Source organism: Sparus aurata, chromosome 9 (assembly GCF_900880675.1).
Source record: "Sparus aurata chromosome 9, fSpaAur1.1, whole genome shotgun sequence".
NCBI lineage: Eukaryota > Metazoa > Chordata > Actinopteri > Spariformes > Sparidae > Sparus > Sparus aurata.
This window is the reverse complement of record NC_044195.1, coordinates 9,310,747-9,333,936: the sequence shown is the minus strand read 5'-3', so window position 1 is coordinate 9,333,936 and position 23,190 is coordinate 9,310,747. Positions and strand designations below refer to the sequence as shown.

The 23,190-nt window shown below is 41.7% G+C and overlaps 1 protein-coding gene across 5 annotated transcripts in view; it reads left to right on the top strand.

Moving 5' to 3' along the window:
- zmym2 (zinc finger, MYM-type 2) overlaps positions 1-18,261 on the top strand; it is a 32,646-nt gene extending 14,385 nt beyond the window's left edge. For all 5 annotated transcript variants that reach the window (XM_030428271.1, XM_030428272.1, XM_030428276.1 and 2 more), the window contains 18 exons: positions 529-679; positions 1,402-1,517; positions 2,209-2,334; positions 2,709-2,859; positions 3,125-3,297; positions 3,386-3,551; positions 4,191-4,219; positions 5,510-5,651; positions 5,965-6,086; positions 6,406-6,556; positions 7,434-7,595; positions 9,904-10,034; positions 10,127-10,319; positions 10,401-10,552; positions 12,192-12,306; positions 12,998-13,240; positions 13,941-14,085; positions 14,779-18,261. In XM_030428271.1, coding sequence (XP_030284131.1) covers positions 529-679; positions 1,402-1,517; positions 2,209-2,334; positions 2,709-2,859; positions 3,125-3,297; positions 3,386-3,551; positions 4,191-4,219; positions 5,510-5,651; positions 5,965-6,086; positions 6,406-6,556; positions 7,434-7,595; positions 9,904-10,034; positions 10,127-10,319; positions 10,401-10,552; positions 12,192-12,306; positions 12,998-13,240; positions 13,941-14,085; positions 14,779-15,001 — 2,691 coding nt within the window. In that variant the 3' untranslated portion in view covers positions 15,002-18,261. The remainder of the gene's footprint in view (positions 1-528; positions 680-1,401; positions 1,518-2,208; positions 2,335-2,708; positions 2,860-3,124; positions 3,298-3,385; positions 3,552-4,190; positions 4,220-5,509; positions 5,652-5,964; positions 6,087-6,405; positions 6,557-7,433; positions 7,596-9,903; positions 10,035-10,126; positions 10,320-10,400; positions 10,553-12,191; positions 12,307-12,997; positions 13,241-13,940; positions 14,086-14,778) is intronic.
- Positions 18,262-23,190: the final 4,929 nt, after the last annotated feature.

The window sequence follows — 23,190 nt, the reverse complement described above, 5'->3', positions numbered from 1 at the left end:
CAAGCAGTGGGAAAAAGATCACAAAGCAGTCATGTAGACTATTGTCCACAGTAAACATGAGATTTGTGCTGTTTACTCAGTTGATGTCAATGTCATAAAGGTCTTTTCAATAAAAGTTAGAAATTTCTCCAGACTCCCAACACACACATTAAAAGCACCTTTTTTTTTTTTTCAATGAAGAGGGTCCATCAGGATTTCCCAGTTTATTATAAACAATTGTTATTTCTCTTTGGTGCACTGTTTCTCCGCCATTGATAATAGTGTATGCTCAGATATTTTTTTTTCTATTAAAGTGCCTTCTGTTTATGTGTCTATGTGGACCGTATTGTGAATAAAATGGCTTGAAACTAATTGATAGAAGCCTAAATGCTTTTTAGAGCTGTTGAAGGACCATGAACACTGAAATGAGTTGACATTAAACATGTTTTATTGTTTAATCAGTTCACTTTATCAGTGTCTTAATCTTATTGTCTTGTAGAACATTACACTGCCGCTGTTTTGATGTGATGTTTTCCATCTCTGTCCCAGGCACACAGTAAACTTGCGAGCTGCCTGACTTGCAAAACGCTGATCAAAACAGGCGAGGTTCTCCACAGCCTCGGAGCTGGTGGCACCATGGGCTCCTACTGTTCCGTCAACTGCATGAATAAGGGCAAACTCACGCCAACCTCCTTCCTCAGTGAGTAACATGACTACACAAGCTAACTATTATTAAAACCAAGCTTTTCTGAACCACTAATCATCCTTCACGCTGGCATAGATGTTAAGCAATACAACCAATAGACGGTGCCGCTCAGAGTCAAATTTCTCTCGTACAGACCTCCACTTTTTCTTTCGCCACCGTCCAAGTCACATAATTCTCTTCCAATGTCCTCCCAGCAGCACTGTAGAAACTTGTTTGTCACTGTGTCTGGGCAAAGAAACATCATACAGATGTTTAAAACTTGTTTAAAACGGCACACATAACCCCTACTCAAAAAGTTCCGCCATTTTCCTAACTCCTTTTTCTGTGGCTTCACTGCTGCACCTACCCCCTCAGCAGTTTGTGGACCAAAGGCTCCGTCCATATCCATATACCTATCTAACGTTGAGCATGAATGAGCCTTAGGCCTACTGTTAGTGTTTGGAATTGATGATGTCCCGCTCTGAATGTTTTTGTTTGTTTGGTCAGATAATTTCTAACCGACTTGACAAAGCAGAAGAGAAAGCTCCAGTTAACCTGTTTGTCCACTCCTGATCATATTCTTTTATCCCAGCAAAACAAGTAGCAATACTGAATGTACATTGAATGCTTAAGTAGAAACAGTTACTTCAGTCAAAAAAACCTTAAAAAAAAGTCACCAGCATGTGTATTAAATGCATTTTCATATGAATTTTAACAATTAATGTCTGTGTGTGCAGACACAGAGCCCACGTGTCACTTCTGTAAGAGGAATTCATTACCACAGTACCAGGCCACGCTGCCAGAGGGAAACATCCTCAACTTCTGCAGCTCACAGTGCGTTACCAAGTTCCAGGTGGGGACTCTTTCGTCATTTCAATCCAGAAGACACAAATATAGGTCCTTTTTACAAAAAAACAAAACAAAAAACAGACACAGCGACAGAAAAGTAATCAACTGATGTGTTCTGGATTAGTAAGCACTGGAGTTCTTTGAGAGTTGAAAGAAACGCCAAATTGTTTCATCCAACTTCAGCGTCTCAGCTGCTGTGACCACGCGTCAGGATGTTGCTGAAAATGAGTATACGTACTAATCTCATGCAATGATCGTTTCGATAGTTAGATTTAATTAGTAGCACTGATGTGGTGTTTCCAATGCGCCTTGCTCTCTAATGTGAAGTTGTATGGAGCAGAATTCTTGTGGCTGAATTCCTCTATATAATATGTCATTTTTCCTGATTGAAAAGATGGTCAAAGTTTGGAAAATAAAACCATCAACTCATTTGACTGATCTGCATGAAAAACAACAGCTCTGAACACAAACATTAAACACCTCAGGTTCCTTCAGTGGAGTCAATGACCTGATTAGTTTTATAGCATCCTGTTTGCTTTAACTTGCATATTAACGAGAAAACAGACTTTCTTGAAAACTACCATGATACAGATGATAGTTCATATTATACCATCCAAGTCCATCTGTAGTATAATGCTTGTAAAAGGGCTTTTGAAACTTTTTTAATATCGTCTCCATGATGACTTTCTTTACAGAATGCTACTCTTCAAACAGCCACCAATGGTCAGACACCAGTCTCCACAACTAACAACACAGTTCAGCTGAAATGCAACTACTGTCGCGGAACGTTCAGCTTGAAGCCCGAAACTCTGGAGTGGGAGGTGAGATATCACTTAATGTCTTTCCTTTCACAAGTAATGCTTCACAATCATGTGAAGAAAGATTGTTACTATAATAAGTCTACCTAGAGCTGAACAATGTGTCAGTAGAAAATTAACTTTTGATTTTGGGTACAAAACAAAGCATTTGCACATGTTGGCCTCCTGGAAATTGTAATGGGCATTTTTCAGTATTTTAGGATGAAACCAAAGGAGTAATCAGTTGTTTAAAAAGTGGTTGGCATTTTACCGGATGAGAGAGAGTGTGCGAGAGTGAACTTGATTTAGCCGCAAAGCGCTCTGCAATGTTTCATTTTGGTAAAGCATGCAGAGCATACACTTTATGTTTACTTTTATCTTAATGTGTCTGTCTTCAGGATAAGGTCTACCAGTTCTGTAGTAAGGCATGCTGTGAGGACTACAAGAAGCTCCACTGCATTGTGACGTTCTGTGAGTACTGCCAAGAGGAGAAGACGCTACATGAGACAGTCAAGTTCTCAGGGGTCAAGAGACCTTTCTGCAGCGAAGGTACTTACCTCCTCTCCTCTCAAGGACACTTGATAAATCTGAGCACTTTTCTGGACAGTTTTGAAGAAGTCACACTGTTGATTAGCCGTTGATTGGTTTTCAGTGCCTTTTTTCTTTCACATATGATTTTAGTTGTTTAGCTACATTTCATTTATGTTTGTTCGTCATTTTAAGCAAATGTTTTGTTTGTATATCTGAGGTCTTAACCAAAAATTTTTACACTTTTATTCATCATTCTCTTTGAATTTATTGTTTGTTTCTTCAGGCTGTAAGCTGTTATTTAAGCAGGATTTTATCAGGCGTTTGGGTCTGAAGTGTGTCAGCTGCAACCACTGCAACCAGCTCTGTAAGAAAGCCGTGACCCGGCAGCTCGGCGGCATGACACGGGACTTCTGTGGCGAGACCTGTGCCAAAAAGTTCAACGACTGGTATTTCAAGGTCCGCTCATTGTTGATACTTTAAAACAAATGTATTTGCACACAGAATAATAGATAATCCTCTGAAACTGTCTCTTTGTGGCCACTAGGCGGCAAGGTGTGACTGCTGTAAGGTGCAGGGTAACCTGACGGAGTCTGTGATGTGGAGAGCTGAGATGAAGCATTTCTGCGATCAGGAGTGTCTGTTGAAGTTCTACTGCCAGCAGAATGAGCCCATCATGGTCACACAGAAAGGCCCTGAGAACACCACCCTAGGTACACATGTTTTCTGTGTTTATTATGCCAGGAAAAGATTCAGTATGTCCAAATACAAAATATATGAAATGTGGTGTGCCAAAAATACCAATATGTCCTATTAAATCTAGTCACATTTTGCAGTATGCAAGCCAGCATGCTTTTCTGGCTATTCTGACCCACAATCCCCTCCTGTGCAGCGGGAGATCTGTCAAATACGTCATGGTGTGTCAAGCAAATGCAAACAAAGCAAACAATGATAGACACTGCAAAGACATTTAAGTATAAGTACTATGTTCTTTTACTCCAAAATGTCAAGCTAAGGCTGCAACGGATATAGGAACAGGAAGGTAGAAGTTCAAGGCGCACTGTCATAAAGAAATAGAATATCCCAATTGTATGCATACTGCCTGCAATAGTACATGTATGTACATTGCAAGGGCAGCTGCAGTATGTACTAAAAGTATGCGATTCTGAACATGCTTACATGCTTACTGTTCTATGTAACATGTAGTGCTTCTTTCAGGGTCAAGTCTTAGGGAATGAATGATGCTATCTGCAGCATAATGATACAAAAACTTGCCAGCTTATGTAACTCTGTGTCACTTCAGATTTCTTTGTGACGTAAAGATGTGATGTTCCTTATTTTCCTCTTTACAGGGTTTGAAATGCAGGGCGCCAAACTAGGGGTAAGTAAGAATTTGCAAGTGGTTTCAGTATACCGGTAGTACAGTTTGTATTGAAGTCATTAAACATTAATTGTTACTTTGTGTTAACTAATTGTTGTAGTAACTACAAAAATGTCATCAATTTACCACCTATTAGTTTGGAAGATTAATTTACCTGTTTTGTTTAAACCACAATTAAAGCCACATTCTGTTTGAAATGAAACCTGCCTGTGTATTTGGGCTGTAACGAGACACCAAACTCACAATTTGGTTTGTACCACGATTTTTGACCCACGGTTCGATACAAACCTCGAATTTTTTTATTAGTTTTTTAATTCAACATTTTATTTATGTAATATTTCAATAACTTCTGTATATGGTACTCATCTGATAGTATCAGAGGCGCAGTATTGGCAAAGTGAACCAGTGTGAATGGATGAGCTGGCTGCGTGTGTTGAGGGCGTGTCTATCGGAGGGTCTGTTAACTGCACAGGTCCCTCACTCAACTAAATAAAGAGAAATGTCCCACAAAGCAATGTTACAGAACCAAACTAAGGTAATGTAGTAACTTTAACTGTCTTTGGCAACAAGGGAAAAAAATACCACAGCTGTACGTGGAGAAGCGTCTGTCCTCCTGTCACCGGCAAAAAACAACTCTGCGACGGTCAGCCCTCCTGACCGAGACTTCAGTGAACTTTCCCCCAGAAAACAGCCTCTGTCCTCGCGAGAGACAGAGTCAGATAGCGTCCTGTTTACTGATTGCGATTATGTAATTTAAAGTGAAAAACAAAACTTCATCACTTTCCAGGATGTTTGGTGGGTCAGGATCACAATCACGGCACATTAAAACAGCATCCATATGATTATAACTTATCCGCAGGTTTAGATTGACAGGGGGAACACCGGGGAAACACCTTGAAAACACACACACGTCATCATGACGTGTACCGTCACGTCTGTTTATGAGCCGCAGCACCAGCTTTCTGTGTGAATTACACAGCGGTTCGTCTTTACTTCAGTGGTGCTTCGCACTGTGTGAACGACCAACAGCAGAGAATTGGTTAACCACCGCTGTGGTGTTAATGCGGCATCTCTGTGTGAAAGGGCTACTTATAGCTTATAGGGCCGGATCTGGACTGGAAGTCGTGATTCTGCCTTCTCACACCGCGAGACAGGTTCATGGATCTGAGTGTCGTGATTCCAGTTTCGATACGTGTGTCGTTACAGCCCTACTGTATGTGTATATATATATATGTGTGTGTGTGTGTGTTTATATATGTATATATATTTTTTTTCTCTGCCATTTTACAGCTGGTGAACCAGGGTACTGTGGCGTACGCCGGTGGAGGTTTAATGAGAGATGTCAAGAACAAGGCAGTGCTCTGCAAGCCGCTCACCCTGACCAAGGCGACATACTGCAAGCCACACATGCAGAGCAAACATTTACAGACAGGTGAAGACAGCATCTTACTTAGAGTGCTTGTAACTGACAAAAAAAACAACGTTTTTTTTCTCTTTAAATGTCAGTTTAGGGCAAATTATATGATGCAGTTAATGATTATGCTAGACTTGAATCAGAGATGTTGTGCAGGGCCAAGTGAATAGCATCTGATCACAGGTAGCATTGTAAGGCACATCTTAAGTTTGCTATAGTGAGGCAATAGAACAGACACATTTATTTATTTTGCTTTGGCTGCTAGTCCTTATTATTTCTTTATGAATCACTAACACACAAATATTTTGACTCAGCATATTTGTGTCCACAGATGTAGACGATGGTGTGAAGAGGGAGTATATTCCTGTACCCATACCGGTGCCCGTCTTCATCCCTGTGCCAATGAACTTGTATTCCCAGGTCACTCCTACTCCAGTTTCTCTGCCTGTACCGGTAAGACAAAATCATTAGCTCATTAACATACATGATATCCATACTACAAGGCTTGCAGAGGTGTAAACATAGAGAAATCAATAATAATAATAATAATAATAATCATAATAATAATAATCATAATCATAATAATCATAATAATGTTATTATTTCTATTACTATAATACATGTTAAAATGACTGTCATGGACTGTACAAATGATGGTCGAGAAAGATGTATGACGTTCAGAAGAAAAAATCTCACCTAAGCATAAGGAAACACTAAAAATCTAAAGTTGTCTGATTAATAACCAAAAGGCTGTGTATCTTGTCCCGTCCAGGTCCCTGTGCCTGTGTTTCTGCCCACCACCCTGCAGGGGGCGGAGCAGATCATCCAGAGCATCAACGAGCTAAAAAACAAAGTGCCCTCTGACCCACTGGAGGCCGACCTGCTCTCCATGGCTGAGATGATTGCAGAGGAGCAGAAGCCAGGTACCCTCATGAGGGGGTTGGGTGTCTGGATTAAAACATTAGAGATTGGAATACAGCGCAAATGAAAATTCTAAAAGTTATCTTGAGACTCAAATATTTTCCTAAATGTTGAAAAGTGTCAAAGAAGCACACGCAGGGACAACAGTCGTAGTTGATTTTATAATGAATGGTGATTCTGAATGTCAAGTCTGGGTTTTGGAATGGAAAGTTTGGAAACTTAGTATTCCAGGACACATTTCATTAGGCACTGAAAAGGAAACTTGTAAAAAGCATCACTATGTATTAAATAGTAGGCTAATACCAACACAACCACATAGCCGCAATAGCCTATAATGAATTAAACGTCAATCTTACCACTTCTGTGTGCTTCTCCAAATCAACACTGCAACACTTGAGGTTCATGATGCCAACAGTTGGTGACCGTAATAGTGAAGTGCAACCAGGGAAAGTGGTGTATGTAGTTACTAGCTTGAATGCTACACTAAAGGTTGACCCATGTGGAACTTTTTTCTGGTTATATGACGCTAATGATTGATAAACAGATAGGGTCTGTGAAAAAGAAAGACGGGCCCGTGTAAACTAAAGCGTCTGACCAGTTCACCAATTGGGCAGTTCACCGGGATTTGTTTAGATATCAGGAAAAGGCCTGACACCAAAGGTTCTTCATACTAGAGGAAATTCCTACAATGAAAAAGTTTATTTGTTGCGTTGGTGGCTGCCTCCAAAATTAATATGCAAAGAAAACCCTGTTACTGTAAGTCAGAATGTAACAATGACGACAGACAATATTAAGGATTTATTGATTTAAAAGCCAGGGGAACAGATGTGAAAAAAGCAACACTTGATAGCAATGAAGACTGATCCGACTGTGTTACAGATGTAAAGCTGGTGAAGGTGAAGAAGGAGTGTAAAGGGGAGGAGTCCTCCAGCAGCAGCTCTGAGGAGGAGGAGGAGAAGGAGGAAAAGGAGGAAAAGGAGGAGGAGGATGATGACGACAAGTATGAGCCCGACCTGGACCTAGAGGCAGACTTCCCTCAAGGTAAATACCGACTGTACATGGAGTTCTAGACCTTCATACTCCTCCATACTAGGCCAATGAGCCAGTGTCAGTCCGGTACACTTTGATAGAACACAGAAGAAACATTTAGTCCTTTTTTTTTTAATTGACAGCAAAGCTCATAATTAAATAATTAGCTGCACCTTTTGTTACCGTCATTTGTTAACTCGACAGATTCACTTGACAGAGTCAACATTTTTGCACTTCTGGATCTTTCATCTTGAAGTCGTGTTTTGTTTTTGTTTTCTGGTTAGATGTAAGGAGCTGTGGTTAACACACGTGTAAATTATTGTCCCATTTTGTTCTGAATAAAGATACATCAGTAAATATCTCAGTCGTGAATTTTGAAGCTTCTACATATCATAAGAAAAGGCAGCTGTTAACAAGTAGCTAATGAATCTACAGAGATAAAGATTCTCTTGCAAAACAAAACGTATTGGAAATTCTGTTTGCCAGAGATCTTATTTTCTGCAATGATCCAAAATACAATAGAAATTTCCCATGAGCTTTTTGCCGAGGGGACCAGGGCCTTGGTAACTTCGGGATTAGCCTTCAAAAATACATCACCCCTGCAGCACTCCATAAACGTCATTCCTGACATTTTCTGGTAATCTAAGCCCTTCCATTTACGAGGTGACAGATCCATTTCTTTTCTTGGGCCTATAAACCTTTTTGCTTTGTCACTGCTGATAAGCTGCTGAAAGAGGACTTAAATTCTCCTCATGACATGTTATCACATTTATTCTGTGCCACCTCAATTTGACTGATATGAAGAAATGCTCCTGAATTCAAATCAGTCAATTTGTCTGAAATGCTCACGCTGAATACGTCTCTTTCTCTCAGTCTGCATGATTTTTTTTCTATCCATTCATGCTGTTCAGTGAAGCAGCTCTTGCGTAACAACATCTGACTGCATGGGTTTTAAAAGGATCAATTCAGTAATTGAGATTCAGATTCCTCCCTTTGGTTATTTCTGGCCCTGCCATCATCACAACTATCAGGTTGTAGAAGGTTTAAGGTTTGCCGTACTGTCCAGAGGAGGAGTATCAAGTCATTAACCAAGCCGTTTGATGGGCTAAATCTTTGCTTTTAATAATTTGTCATCACTGGACTGGTATAACATTCTTCAGCTCTACTGGGTCTTTCTGGGCCATGATTGTTCGTACTTCAAGTGCGGCTCCACCCATGATATGAGGCCCTTTCATGGGGGAAAAAACATGATGGCCGCTGTGTCAAATTAAGCTATGTTGTTGCCCAAAATGGGGAAATTCTCATTGTAATAAGATCACAGTGTAGTTGTATTTATCATGCATAATGGTGAAATATCTGCAGTTAGTTTTTTTGTTCCACTGTGGCCCTGCTGTAGTTCCTCAAATACTTTTTGGTGAATACACTGGATTAATAAAATCATAAAGAGCTTCTTCCCCATACATTTTAAAGGGTTTGATAAAACCCCCATGAAGCATTTCTAAATGGTATTTAACAAATAGTTTGTTCAAGTGTGTAGTGATGTGCAGTTTTTGGCAGTTTCTCCTATCAAGACATCATTACAGCTCTTTTACTGTATTATCATTCATTAACTGTTGTATAAAGCAGCCTCCACATATGTGCATCCACAGGAGGAGTTAAAACCATTTACAAATACATTAATGAACAATTAAATCTGCTTACAGCTACATTCTAGTCTGTTATGTTACATTACATGGGGGGAAAAGACTTGCCAGACGGCTCACCAGTCAGCTAACACATTTATTTCTAGCCTGGGAGTCTTGTAATGTGTTTACATTCTCTTAAGAAAGTGGGTTACATTTTAGGTAACAGTTTAAGTTTTTTTTTGTTTGTTTTTTCATGTCATTTTAAAGAGATACCAGTTCCCATCACAGGGTTAGTGGATAAGATAAATCTGATTTCCCAAGCAAGGTTTCTTATTTCTTAACCTCGACCACTATGCTGCTAATCAGGGCAGACACTGTGTCTTCTGTCTCTGAGGTTGGGTGTAGAGGAGAGATCAGATTAGAGCAGTTGCAGGTGTACATGTATTTATTGTATTTTGTCTGATAGGCTGCATTAGCTGTCTGTCTAAATAAGCGGCTCTCTTGAGAGCATATAAATGTACTTTGACTGTGTCACTCTACCTGAGGCTCTGAATGCTGACACACTCAGTATCTTAACAATAAGTCATTTAACTAAATGCGGAGTCACTAATGCCAAAATGTAGATGCCCCTAAATCTAAAGTTACCTACTACTGGAATAAGAAACTAATTGAACAGATGTTGTGTCCCGTCACAGCCTCAGAGCCTGTTCCTGTCCTGGAGGGAATGGACGAGGACATGGGCTTCTCTCTACCTCCAGTCCTGACAGAGGAGAAGGAGGAGCCGGAGCCGGAGGAGTCAACACCTCAACCACAGCCCAGGAAACAAGTATGTATACAAACACATACAGTGTAGATATTTATATCTTGTAGTAGTTAACTTAAGTTGACAGTGTAGTAATTGGTGTGTTTGTGTTTCAGGGGAACAAGAGGCTGGCGGTCGAGGAGAGCTCCGATCCAGCCTCGTCCTCCTCTTCAAATCCAACAGGCAAACAGTCAGAAGGCCGATCGCTGCCTCTCAAAGCCCACTATGGTATCCATGCCTGGAAACGCTGGGCACTGTCTTCTTCTGACCAATCAGACGACACCAAAGGAAAGGACGGCTCCAAACAAGGTAACCTGCTGCCCTGGTTGATAGTCATATTTGAGAACATGTAGGGTGTGCTTGCTGAGAGCAATCCGTGTCTGTTCCCAGCTCCTGCAGCCCGGACTAAAAGTAACCTGTTGTCGCTGAGTTCAGAGGAGCTGAACGTGGCTCTGTCCCGTTTTGTCAGGGAGGTCTGCAGGCCAAGCGGGGAGCGCTACTCTCCAGACAGCATCCTCTACCTCTGTCTGGGCATCCAGCAGGTTGGTACCAAGCTAGTGAATAAAACACCAGCACCTCTCCAGTAAGCCATCAGACCAAGGATATAGAAGTTAGGTTAAAAGGGTATGACATCGATCACTGATATTGCACCACAAGTCATATAGTACATATAATCTGTTTCAGATTAGTTAAAATGAAAACACTTTCTTTATTTTCATGCCAAACTGCCTTTCATCAAAGATAAACTCAGTTCATCCAGCTGAGGACCGCATCACTCTGTCACTTCCTTAAAAAAGACTCAAAAGCTATTATCTTGAATAAAGAAAGGAAAGGTTCTTAATTGACCTGAACAGAGTTAAGTGTGTCTCAACAACTTCGTGTGGAGCCGTAAGCCTGTCCGGTGTTCTCGGAGCAGGGCACTGTTTGACTCTGATGAAGAAGCACATGGTTTCAAAACGTTCACCCTTCAATACAGGTACTGCCCTGCAGAGTGGACAGGCCTCTTCTTTGTGTCTTTGAAGCATGAAGAATGTGACAATCTGGGATCATAGCCTAGATTGAACATGAAAGACTGTTTTAACAAATTTAAATGACGTTATAACAATCATCACAGTCTATTTACAATGAAATGGTTATTGCCTTTTTTAAAATGTTTGTATCTTGCCTTTATTTACTCTGGGAGAACACAGTGAGGAACAGGAGTCTTTTTTCATTGTGAGAATGGGACATCGTGCTGTGCACCATGTGATCGCAGTCCTCTTATTTAACCCCCCTCCCTCTGTTTCCTGTCCCTCCTTTGTTTCTCCCCTTATTTGCTGTCCCCTCACTACTGTCTGTATCAAGTAAAGGCAAATACTATAAAATACTCAAAAATAACAATATTAAAAGGAAAATAGAAAACAAAGGAATGCATCTCAGGATTATTAATAATTTGTGTATCATTGTTTTTACCAACTAATTAACAACATTTCTTGAATAATTCAAAATAACAATGACACTTGAAAGTGCAAAAAACAAAAACAATGAAATATAGAAATGTAAACAAAGTAAGTGTTATTTTTAAGAATTAGCCTTGCCAACTCTCCACTCAAGTAATGGGGGGTAGGAACTAATTTCATACTGAGTGTTCCCAGTGGGACGAATATAACTAGTGCACAGCCTTCCCTCCTGCTCTCACATGTCGGCAGCAGTAGCAGCAGCATGGCAGCAGAGTGGAGAGCAGAATGGCCTGAAGGCCTCTGGAGTGTGGCTTTTCTGACAGAAACATGTAAGACTGATTTTATCTGTAAGAAGTTTTAAAGATTGTATTGATTTGTGTAAAGTTTGATCAGGTCATGCAGTTTAAACATTTTGAAAATGTCTTGTACCTTTCTGGGCCTGCTGTAAATTGCCAGTGCCCTTCCCCCACTCTTTAAACATGTTCTTTCATTAAGCTAATTCATTCAGTTTTTTTTTGCAGAGGAGGATCTTTTAGCAGCAAGCCAGAAAAACCTGTGTTCCAGTTTGATCTGAATCTATATTTATGTGTGTCCAGTGATTAAAACTCTTTGCTGTTCACATCCTGAAAAACGGTGATGATCTTTTGATATGAGGACACTAAAGTCTAATCGCAGGGAAACCACTTACTGCAGGCTGAGTTTGTTTGACTTTTTTAAAATTCAAATCTGTATTTGTTTGAAGCATCTCCACGCCAGAGGCCGCAAGGATGACCTGTTTAGCGACCCATGCTACCAGCAGTTTGGAGAGGAGCTTAACAAGGTCTTGAAGGACTGGCAACCCAGTGTGCTTCCTGATGGTGAGTGCAGCCACATGGTCTGATATGCTAGTCTGCTCAACACCAAATTGCTGTTCTGTTGCTTTTGTCCAAATTCACCTCAAATTTGACTTCCTACAAAAGTGATTCACTATATTTGAAATCACTCCATTTATTCAAAACACCTGAAGCAAAATGTACAGAAAACGGCAAAAAGAAAAGTTAGACAAATAAGATCACAGGTCAATTTGGATCTGTGATCTCATGTGTGCTTGTTAGCGCCCACCAGTGGCTGTTGACTGTAGTGCTGCAGTGTCCTATGATTATAACTCTTCTGCTGTTCACATACTGACTCTCTGTGATTGCACTTTAATGTAATATGAGGACACTGTCTCAACACAAACAGCTGAAACTAATTCTCAGTGAGTTGCTGGTTAAGATGCATTAGTAAGATTATAATGCGTTTTGATCTATAAAAATGAATTTACAATGACCGAATGGTGTTTTTAATGGATGACCAGAACGAGAGAGAATTGAAATATTCTTTATCCTAAAATGATTGGCAGCTTATTTTAAACAAATTCATGTCGTCAAACTATGCGGAAACTCTTCCTGAACAAATAAAATTGAGAAAATACTCTTCATTCTTCATCCTCGCTAGTGAAGAGTGAGCGCCAGACTAAGCGTGGTTCATTTCCTAGAATGTATTTTATAATGTTGCTGTCCTCTGCAGGCTCGCTGTGGGGTCGGGTGGAGGAGCAGAGCCTGTGGAGCAGCCGGCAGCTCGGGGAGCAGAGTCCCGCCGCTCTGCTGCGCTCTCTGGTTTACCTGAACACCAAATACTTCGGCCTGCGCACCGTGGAGCAGCACCTCCGCCTCTCCTTCGCCAACGTCTACGGCCCTGACACCGTCCATCCTGTCACCAAGGAGACCAGCGTCTGCATCCGCGTGCCTTCCATTTCTCAGGATCACCATGGTGAGGCCTGCAAAACCTATATATTGGAACATGTAATGTGATGTAATTCAGCCATGGCATATTGTGACATATCCCATTTATACTTTGAATGGGTTAATTGTAATTTTTATCCCTCCATTAAACCAAGGCAGCAGTATGATTCACATTATCAACCAGTAAGTAGGTGTGCCTTAAAGAGCTGCTTTAACCAAGAATTGTACTACAACTGCAGAGGAACATGCACTAAGTATATTGAGGATTATTGAAAATGATTGGCTCCTCGTGATTCAAATGCTCGAATAAAACTTTGGCCTCACTATGTAGAGCTAATACCTTCACCAAGGCCCAACAGTCCCCTTTCTTCTCATGAAATTGTACTGTCATAGATATGAGCCACCTCAATCCACCAGACTTTGTTTGCTTCACTTAGATCCACAATTCAGTCACATCTACACCCTCAAACCTGAAAGAATGCACCTTAGTTTCATCAACTTTGTTTCATTTTTAATCTTATCTTTGAGTAGAGAGAACAATGGAAAAACATCACTGCCCTCAAACTTTGTATCAGTATGTAAATCTGTTGAGTTAACATGATTTCTCCAGCCTTTCTCTCTTTAGTCTGCAGCCTTAAAAATAAACTCATAGTGCAAAGATTATTGTTTACCTGTCATCTTATTTAAATCTTGTTAACAATGTTTGATTTTGTCTTGTGGTCCTTCAGTGCAAACAGAGTCGAGGAAGAGGAAGCGTAAGTCGGAGGATGGAGATCAGGAATATGAATCAGACGATGACTCAGGAGGCTCCACTGTACGCTGCCCGGTTAAGAAGCACGAGTGTGACCTTTACGACCTCTACAGATCTAAGTGGTGAGTTTAGTATCTATACTGGTGCAACTTGCCACATACAACTTAAATTCACTTTATCTAACGTACCATCTTCTTCACCACATTACTTTCCTTCTATCCTATTTTAGTGTATTAATAAATGATCTGATGGTCTTGACATCCTAACTAGGGCTGCTACTGATTATTTATCAATGAATGGACTGTTCAGTATGAAACATTTAGTCTATGATATTGCATAAAACTGAGAGTGAAAATGCTGGAAAATGGCATTTTCAGTTCCCAGAGGGTTAGGCTTTACATTTAATGATATAAATGTATATTTTAGATAACAGTAACAGTGCGTTACCTCAAACTTGTATAATTCATCATCAGTTTTCATCTGTAGAAAATCTGATTTAGAGAAATTGTTTGTCTTCAGTTGGATTTCTGTTTGAGTCCTGTGATTAAACTCATTGCTGTTCACATCCTGAACCTCAGTGTTGATTATTAAAATATGAGGACTTGAAATAAGAACCGTCAGTTTTTCTTTATTTATTCGAGAGGACAATCAAAACAAGAGATTCACATTGCTTTCTCCCCCACCTCCCCTTTTTCTTATCAACTTGCCTTCTTTTCTTTCTCTCCTTTACTTTCTCCATTTTCTTCTTTCCCTCCACATTTGTCTTTCCTTTCACCCTCTTCCTCCTTCTGTCCGTCTTTGCTCCCTGCCTCCAGCCCAGCGTTGTTACGGGAGCGCCTCGATGTCTTCTACGTTCAGCCGGTTCCAGCGTGCAGTCCGGATGACCCGCTGTGGTTCAGCTCCACGCCGCTGGAGCGACGGATCCTGGAGAGCCTCCTCACCAGAGTCCTCCTGGTCAGGGACATTTACACAGACAGGCAGCACCTGGAGGACGACGGGGAGGAAGAGGACAGGGGTGAAGCAGCTGCGGGAGAATAGCAGTCGCTCTGACACTCAGCTGAGGATAGCTAGTGTGTGTGCGCCTCCCCTGTCTTATTGTCTCGTCCTCCTTCACCTCCTCGCTGACTTGCTGTGTCCTCCTGGTGAGGGGCGTCCAGAACAGGGAACTTGAGATGATAACGAGGAGTGGTGAAGAGCAGCCCAAACTTGTACTCTGGGGGAAGAGGAAGTAATTTCCCCTCCAGTCATGAAGAGGACGATGGGCACAGATGTGTCCTGGTGTGTGATGAGAACATGTTCAGATTAAAAGGACGATGAGTAAGAGATGAAGGAGATGGAGCTGTTATTTGTTATCTTTGGTCAAACAAAGTTGAATCAGGTAGAAAACAAAGTGTATTAACGGTTATGATATTTTGAAAAAAGATTTTCCGTTGTCAACCATTCTGAGGGCTTAGTGTGTTTATAAAAGCGGCTTAATTAAATATTTAAACTTAAAACAGCACTGTACCATGTTCAGCAAAGGTCATCAGCAGCCACCAGCAGGCTACAAGGAGGACGCACAGACACAGGTGAAGGGACGGGACGTGAGGGGGTTATTTTCTCTCAGCCCCATGTCCTCCTCGCGGTCGCTCCCTGGATTGGACAGAGAGAGTGGCGTGCTCGTTGTGAAGAGTCACTTGATTTTTAAAAAGGAGAATCCATGAGAGTGAGAGAAGGCAGGAGTTCTGGATGAAACCAGAACCACCACCTGGAGGGAGGGGATGCTGTCTGTAAGGTTGGAAGTTGGAAATTCCCAGCTAGAAGGTTAAAATTCCATCTTTGACATAATTATAACTTTGCCGCTAATCCTGGCACTTTATATTCGAAATGTCTATTTTAAAGGATAATCACTATATCTTCCACTTATGGCCGGTGGAAAGCTTCAGATCTCTAACAATGCACTTGTCCAGTGCTGCTCCACTGATGGGCTGTGAACACTTGACACAAAGGTGTCATTTTCTGTGTTTAGCAACTATTTGGTTTAGTAAGTTTTGCAGGTCAGAGTTAACATTTGACCGGGGGGATCTGTACATTATCACAGTGCTAAACTACCACCAGCAGCGTCACTCTTTTAGACACTTTAGTTAGCGATTTGCTGTTTAATATTTATTGATCATCAGAAACATTTTGCCCCTTTTCAGCAGGCTTGTGTAGGCCAAGCTAATAGAACAGAACTGCATTTTTATGCAGGGAATACTTCGTCACTAAATTTGGCGTACCGATTATGGGATTGCCATGCACAGACTGCACCCCCAGGAGGCAAAATTCAGAATTTAACTTTCTAGTTTCCCGCTTCTGTTACTGTGCTGATGGTGCAGTCATACATTTTGATCACAACTTTTGGTAAACCTTGTGTGTGTTTAAACTTAATTAGTCTAAAGTGTATTTTGATGCCTGTTAGCATAACATAGCATCACTTTCAAAATACAAACGGTGTCAAAGTGCATAATGAAAACCTCCAGTTTGGAATTTCTGAATTTCCAGCGTCTCTTGACCGCAGCGTAAGACCAGCAGCCTCTTCCTCGCAGCTGTGTGACACATCTCTTTTAACTGGGCTGCTTTCATTCCATCTTATCATCCTGCTCACTGCTCTTCCTCTGTCAATACTGCTCTCAGGCAAAACCGCTGCACCACAGAGGACTTCGGCTCAGAGCAGCAGGAGTCGGGACTGACTGTAAACGTTGTCATCTCTCGTCAGACGGACCCGACTGTCTTGTGGTGTGGGGTAAAGGCAACCTACCAACATGCTGCATTTCTTTTGGGGGATGCTGGGAGATCCTTCATTCATGCGATGTAGCGTTACATGCGTACTAAGCCCAGATTGGGTTGCTTTGAAGTGTAAATATCTCTGAAACAAGGCGGTCATTTGAGATGGAGTCAGCACAGAGGGACACTGTGTGGTTTGGGGGGGGGGGGAAGAGAGAAAAAAAAAACCTCCAACCGAAACCTTCAGCTTGAAAACCCGCATCCCAAAAAGCCTTTTTAAAAAGACTGATTATTTATTTCGATTTTTATTAGTTTGCGTGTATACTCTTTACGTTGGGATTGGGGTTTTTTTCTGGGTGCCATTTCCATCTCAACCGTCATTCGTTGAAAACCTGCTGCAGCCCCCACCCCCTCTGCCTCGCTTGTCCATGAAAGGGTATCCTCCTCCAGGATCCTGTTCAACATGAAGGACACAGATTACTCAGAACTCAAGACAATTTTGGAACGTTTCCTTTCTGCTTTTGTCCTTGTGTTCATATTTTCCTGGTGTTTCTCAGTTTCTTTTGATCTCCTTTGAACTTAATATTGATTTAGATTGAAAACTGAGGACTTGTTGATACTGTACGTGCACTACTCTTCCCAGCTGTTTTAGAGTGCTAGCAAGATTGTGATTAAGAATTGGGACTATGATTGGTTTCCTTTTTTTCACAAACTTAATGCATTTATTTTTCCAGGCTACACAGTCCATTCATTTCTTAATTTTTTTTATGAATACGGCTAAATCCCCCCTCCCATTTTTTTTTCTGTTTTTACCCTTTTGAGTTTCATTTGAATTTGTTTTCTGATTGTCTAAATAAATGGGAGAAAGTGTCATCAAGTTAAAATCAAGTGAAGATTTATGATTTTTTTTTTTTCTACTTTGTCCTTGATCATTTTCTCTTGATAGAGAGAATACTCTGAGATGTAAAGCTGCCTAAAATTGACACCAAACAGATAACATAACATAACCAGTGCTTAAAATATAAGGAACACCCTCCAGATGTAGGGTTCGACCCACCATAAACATAATGTCTCAGCATGATCCACGTCGCTGCTCCTGAGTGACGTGGATTCACCTGGCCGTCATGGTCAGGTGAATCCACAGATCTACACAGCAGGTGTTTCTATTATTTTGTACTCTTGACTGCATTTGTTGGTCTAGAACTGAAGTATAACATTTCAGGAACAAAGTGGATTTAGAAGGGAGAACAGGTCTGGATTTCTGACACCAGATCTGTCACCTTTTAAATTAGACTGTGCAACTTCAACCTGACACAGGAGGAGAGGACTCTGGGGAACCTGGCTGATTCTCCTGCTGGACTCCGAGGCAGTGACCAAACCTGCCACGGGTCTGGACCTACAGTAGTCGCTGTGGCTGGCTTTAATGCCTAATGTGAATGTGCCTATCTGTATATACTGAAAGTGAGTGATTGTGACTTGAGTCTGATGCTACGTGTGTGGGCTGATCTGCTGATACGGTCATGTTAAATAAATGGTTTCATTTTCTAACCAGACTCCTTTTTAATTGTTTGCTTTTATTTGCCTTAAAGTGAAAACAGTAAAACTGAACCAGGGTCATTAAGTTAAAATATGCATCATATGTACCAACCTTAAGCGGTATTAAACTGTGACATTTTGCTTATGTGCAAAAAAATTTTCTGTGCTCCTCAAAACAAAAACTCAAGTCAACTTAGAAGTTTAAGTAACAGAAAATTTCATATTACATTTTTTTATTATTCTATTCGTAGCTATCGTTTTGGTTGGATGGCAGAAAGTCACTAATCAAAACTTGTTAAAATGAGACCTGAGAAGGGTCCATTTTGATTTTGGTGAACTGACCCTTTAAAGCACCAGGGTTGTGTGCAGAAGATTGTTGACGCAAATTCCCCCAGAAAAGAAAAAGTGGAGTGAAAAATCGGATGTCAGTCATTTATCACTCAATTATATGAACACAGGAACGTTACAGTTGTATGTGATAGCTGAACATCTTCACGAGCCTTAATCTGCTGCTGCAACAGTCTCCCTCCTTCTGGAGTCAGGCTTCTCAACAGATTTTGGAACCAAGCTGCAGTGATTTGCTCCCATCCACTGACAAGAGCAGTGTTGTAAAGAGTATCCAAAAACTGTATTAGAGTAAATGTACTTAGCTACATACCTTCACTGCACAAGAGCTCTAGTGAGGTCCAACACTGACGTTAGGAGATGACGTCTTTCTCACAGAGGGCATTCTGGTTCATCTGAAAAGCTTCTGGGTGGAGCTGAGGTCATGATCTGCCACAACGAAAATCATTTCTTGATGGACTTGGCTTTGTGCAACGATGCAGTGCCATGTTGAAAGAAAGGGTCTTCACCAAACTGTCGACAGGAAGTTGGGAAAGGAAGTATGGAGGGTGTCCAAGTCCTTTTAACAAATGTAAATGGAGCCTTCGTCACATGAGACAAACAGCATGTTATTCTTTCCCCTATATTTCCCACTCCGGTTCATTTCATCCAGAACATCCGTCTACATAAACAGGAGGCCTCTGCAGCAAGCATCATTGATATCGATGAAGTGCGATGTCTACACAGATCCCAAAGGACCAGCCACAGTCTGTTCATCCTGCTGCCTTCTGGCAAAAGATACAGAAGTATCCACTGCTGTACCACCAGACTGCAGAGCAGCTTCACTCCCCAGGCTGTGAGACTGCTGAACTCATCTTCTGCATTCCACGAGTGAAATGGTTGTATTTTAATTACTTATTTAATCATTTATTTAAATAACTGTGTAATTGTGAGTAACATAGATGGACTGTGACTATCATTTTGTTTTTCAGTCCTGTGCTGTATAATGTTAGATGACTTGAATCTTGATTCCTGATGCATAACACACATGTTTTTGGCACTCTTTCTTGTATGTCTTGTAGGTTGTCGGCCCTGTTATCCATTTCTAATGTAAACGCTTACAGACGTATGCGAGCACCAAGAAGACCACCATCTCTCTCTCTCCAACGCCAAGGTTAAAATTACTACAGCATGTTACTGTTGGCCCGACATGAGGGCCTCTTCCCTGTGCTCTGACCTTTCTCGCTATCATGTCCCGGTTTTTTTTTACAAGGTGCCAGGCGGACATGACAGCGAGGCAGGGGGAGTTATCTGGGAGATGACGGACAGGAGGGCAGGAGGGCAGGAGGAGGTGCGGCTTGTCGACACCCCGGGGTCAGTGCAACAGCCCCAGGCTCATGAGACAGGAAGTCCTGTAGGAAAGGTTAAAGAGGCCAGGATGTGTTGTGTCACTATGCAGCATTAGTCCTGCAGATCTCCACAGACAAGTCAACATAAACATTTTGATCAAATCTATTCTCAAATATCTAATCAACATATGTGACCCCACATAAAACATGAACATTACCAGACTAACAATTGTGTCATGAATCCCACATATGGCTAAAAAGAACATTTTTCACATCATTAAAGTCGTTGTTCGTCGTAAAAATAACAACGAAATATCATGTAGTTTTCTTTTAAACCTCTCGGTCAACTACATCGTCTCACTGAACACACGTCACTAACACCAACATGGCCGCCAATTCGACACAGTAAAAGTCTTTTAATGACTTTTTTTTCTGAAATAAGTTCCCATGGGTCAAACCACAGGATGCATGACATCGGCTCTCTTTGTCTCATGAAAAAGAAATCATTGGGTTGTTCTTCATCCCAAAGCGTCAGTATTTGACGGGTTGGGGATGAAACTTAATAATTAACTTTCTTACAAAGTGGACCTTTAAAGGTGCGCTATGTGGTTTTGAGTAAGCAGCTTTAATCTTCATTATTTCCCTTCCTACACAAACTAAATAATAATAATGACAACACAGCTTCATACTGTTCTACTTTGTTTATGTGTGGCGGACCCTGCCACCTTCAAACAGTGTTCTTGGCCTTTATTTTCCTCTGAAAACAGCTTGTTTATTCACTTGTGGTACAATGCACATTTCTCTGTTTGTATTATTACTTCATTTATATTGTATTCCCTCAAAGCTGTACTCCAAAACACAAGTGCAGCTGTGCCTGTTGCGCACTGTATTACAGGACTGTCTGACATCTGTGTAAAGCACCAAAAATGTTCAAAATACAGCGTACACGTAAATGGATCTATATCTATTTTAGGAGTGCCTTCTTTTAGGTGGCTAGAAAACACGTCTTGCTGTCTGTGCTGTTCAGCAGTACATTGCTCTGCTTCCCTGTCGGTGCTACGTGCTGCTTCTCCACACAGATGGAGAGCTGACGGTCATCTACTGCAGGTAATACACTGACTGGAGATAAGTACCTCATACAACCCCACATCAGAAGACCCCAACTATAACTTTAAGTCCAGTGTTTAGGATTCAGGGGCATAAATGTGTATAATATTATATAATATGGTATGTTTTCATATTGTATAATCCACTGAAGCTTTTTCCCTACAGAGGGTCCTCTTTCCTGGAGTGCACCATGTTGTAGTGTCTACGGTAGCCCGGGAAGGACAAACGAAAGGCTGGCTCTAGTGAGGGCTTTTTGTGATGACTGAAGTTGGCTACTTCACCATTTATTTCAACACATTTGACATTCAAACTGAAATTCTGGCCCTTTCTTACAAACATACACACTGTTATTTAAAAGACAGTCTGGGTATTAAAGGTAGTAAGTCCCTATGACAGCTGGTGACCGTAGTTTTAAGCAAATGTTATACTCAGACAGATGTTAACAGCACATTTGTTGGTGACTATTTTCAGCAGCAGATCTATACGCATTTGGTACTTCAGTGAGTATTTAAGCAGCCAGACAGCGTTTGTGGAATCGACCTAAAAAAGGGCTACAGAGTGTGTGTTCATGGTATTTTTTGGATAGATAGATACTTCTTACATGGGCAGATTAATTATTGATGAGTTTGATCTTTTCATTGCCAATAAGAAAAATAGCAACAGCTCTATCCTGTAATGAAAGCAGACATTTTACAGCAGACAAACCAGAAGAATGACCACAGACGAGGCTGCTTCTGGCCCGTGTCTGAGCGGAAAGCAGCACTGTCCTGTCTCTCCCAATGGGGGGCGCTACGCCCTCGCTGTGAACTCCTCCCTGGGGACTGGCTGAGTGTTTGTGAGCTCCTGGTTTATCAGGGCCACCATCACCAGCACCAGACGTGTTTTTAAACTGTAACACCCATCATGAGCCGCAGGAAGAGCTGGAGCTTTGTTGAGCTTCCGTGTTCGAACCCACGTCTGACAAGAGGTTCACATCTGCAGCCGGCGTGAGGCGGCCTCCCCTCTCCTCCCATAAGCCCATGCACACCCCACCTACTCCTCCCCACCCCCAGCCTCGCCCTCTCACCCTCAGCACAGAAGAAGCAAAGCCTGAAAACTCAAATCTTTTGGAGGCTTTAAGGAAAAACATTCTCCCATTTCACCTCACGTTTTTTTTTTGGGGGGGGGTGGGGGGGGGACTGGGTTTGGACGGGTGGAGTGACAAAACACAGTGACAAAACCCAATTTTTTGAAGAGGCAAGCTTTTTTCTTTCTGTGCTATCTGTCAGAGTTGGCCAGACTCCAGTAACTTGTCCCATTGATCTAAAGCTAAAACGGCCCCGTGCGCCCACACAGCCAGGCCTGCGAGGGGTGTAAAAACATTTTTTCACCCTCGTGGGGTTTTTTTTGTTTGGGCTCAATCCCCAGCTCTTTCAGGGGGCATAAAGAAAGCGCTGTGCTCAGCAGGGTCATGTGGGCGAGGCCCGGGGGGTAGACTATAGGTGGCGATTAGGGCCTCTAATGTGCAATGAATCCTCTTCGAATCACATGATATGAACTAATGTCGCCATTTAATGATAAAACAACAGTGACTGGGAGGGAAGAGCCAGTGTGTGTGTGTGTGTGTGTGTGTGTGTGTGTGTGTGTGTGTGTGTGTGTGTGTGTGTGTAGATGTGTGTGGTCTGGGTGTGTGTAGTGGCAGTGTACAGCTGCACAGAGGACAAGAGGGCAGGAATGGATGACAACTGCATTTCTCAGGTTGTGTGCCTCAACACACGGCGCAGCACCGGCTGAGGGACGGGAAAGAGGGAAGCTGGGAGGTGGGTGGAAGTGCAACACTAATATTCCCCCCAGTTATTCTCATTTTCATGATGTTGGATACTTTTGCTTTCACTCATTTATTAAATACTGCTGATGCAAAATGCACCAAAAAATGTCCACTGATCCTTGTCTCTGCAATGTTGCGGAAGTCTTCTTCCAAACGGAGGAAGAAAATAAGGAAGAAAAACCCCTCTGCAGACACACACACACACACACACACACACACACACACACACAGAAGAGTGTAACCTTGGCTCTGACTGCTGGTGAGGGAGAGTGGAGGGCTTGGATTAGGTTAAATTTAGGATGGCCTGACCCTATTTGGAGAGCTATAGTGAAGCAGTGAGTGCAGAGATCCCTTCAACG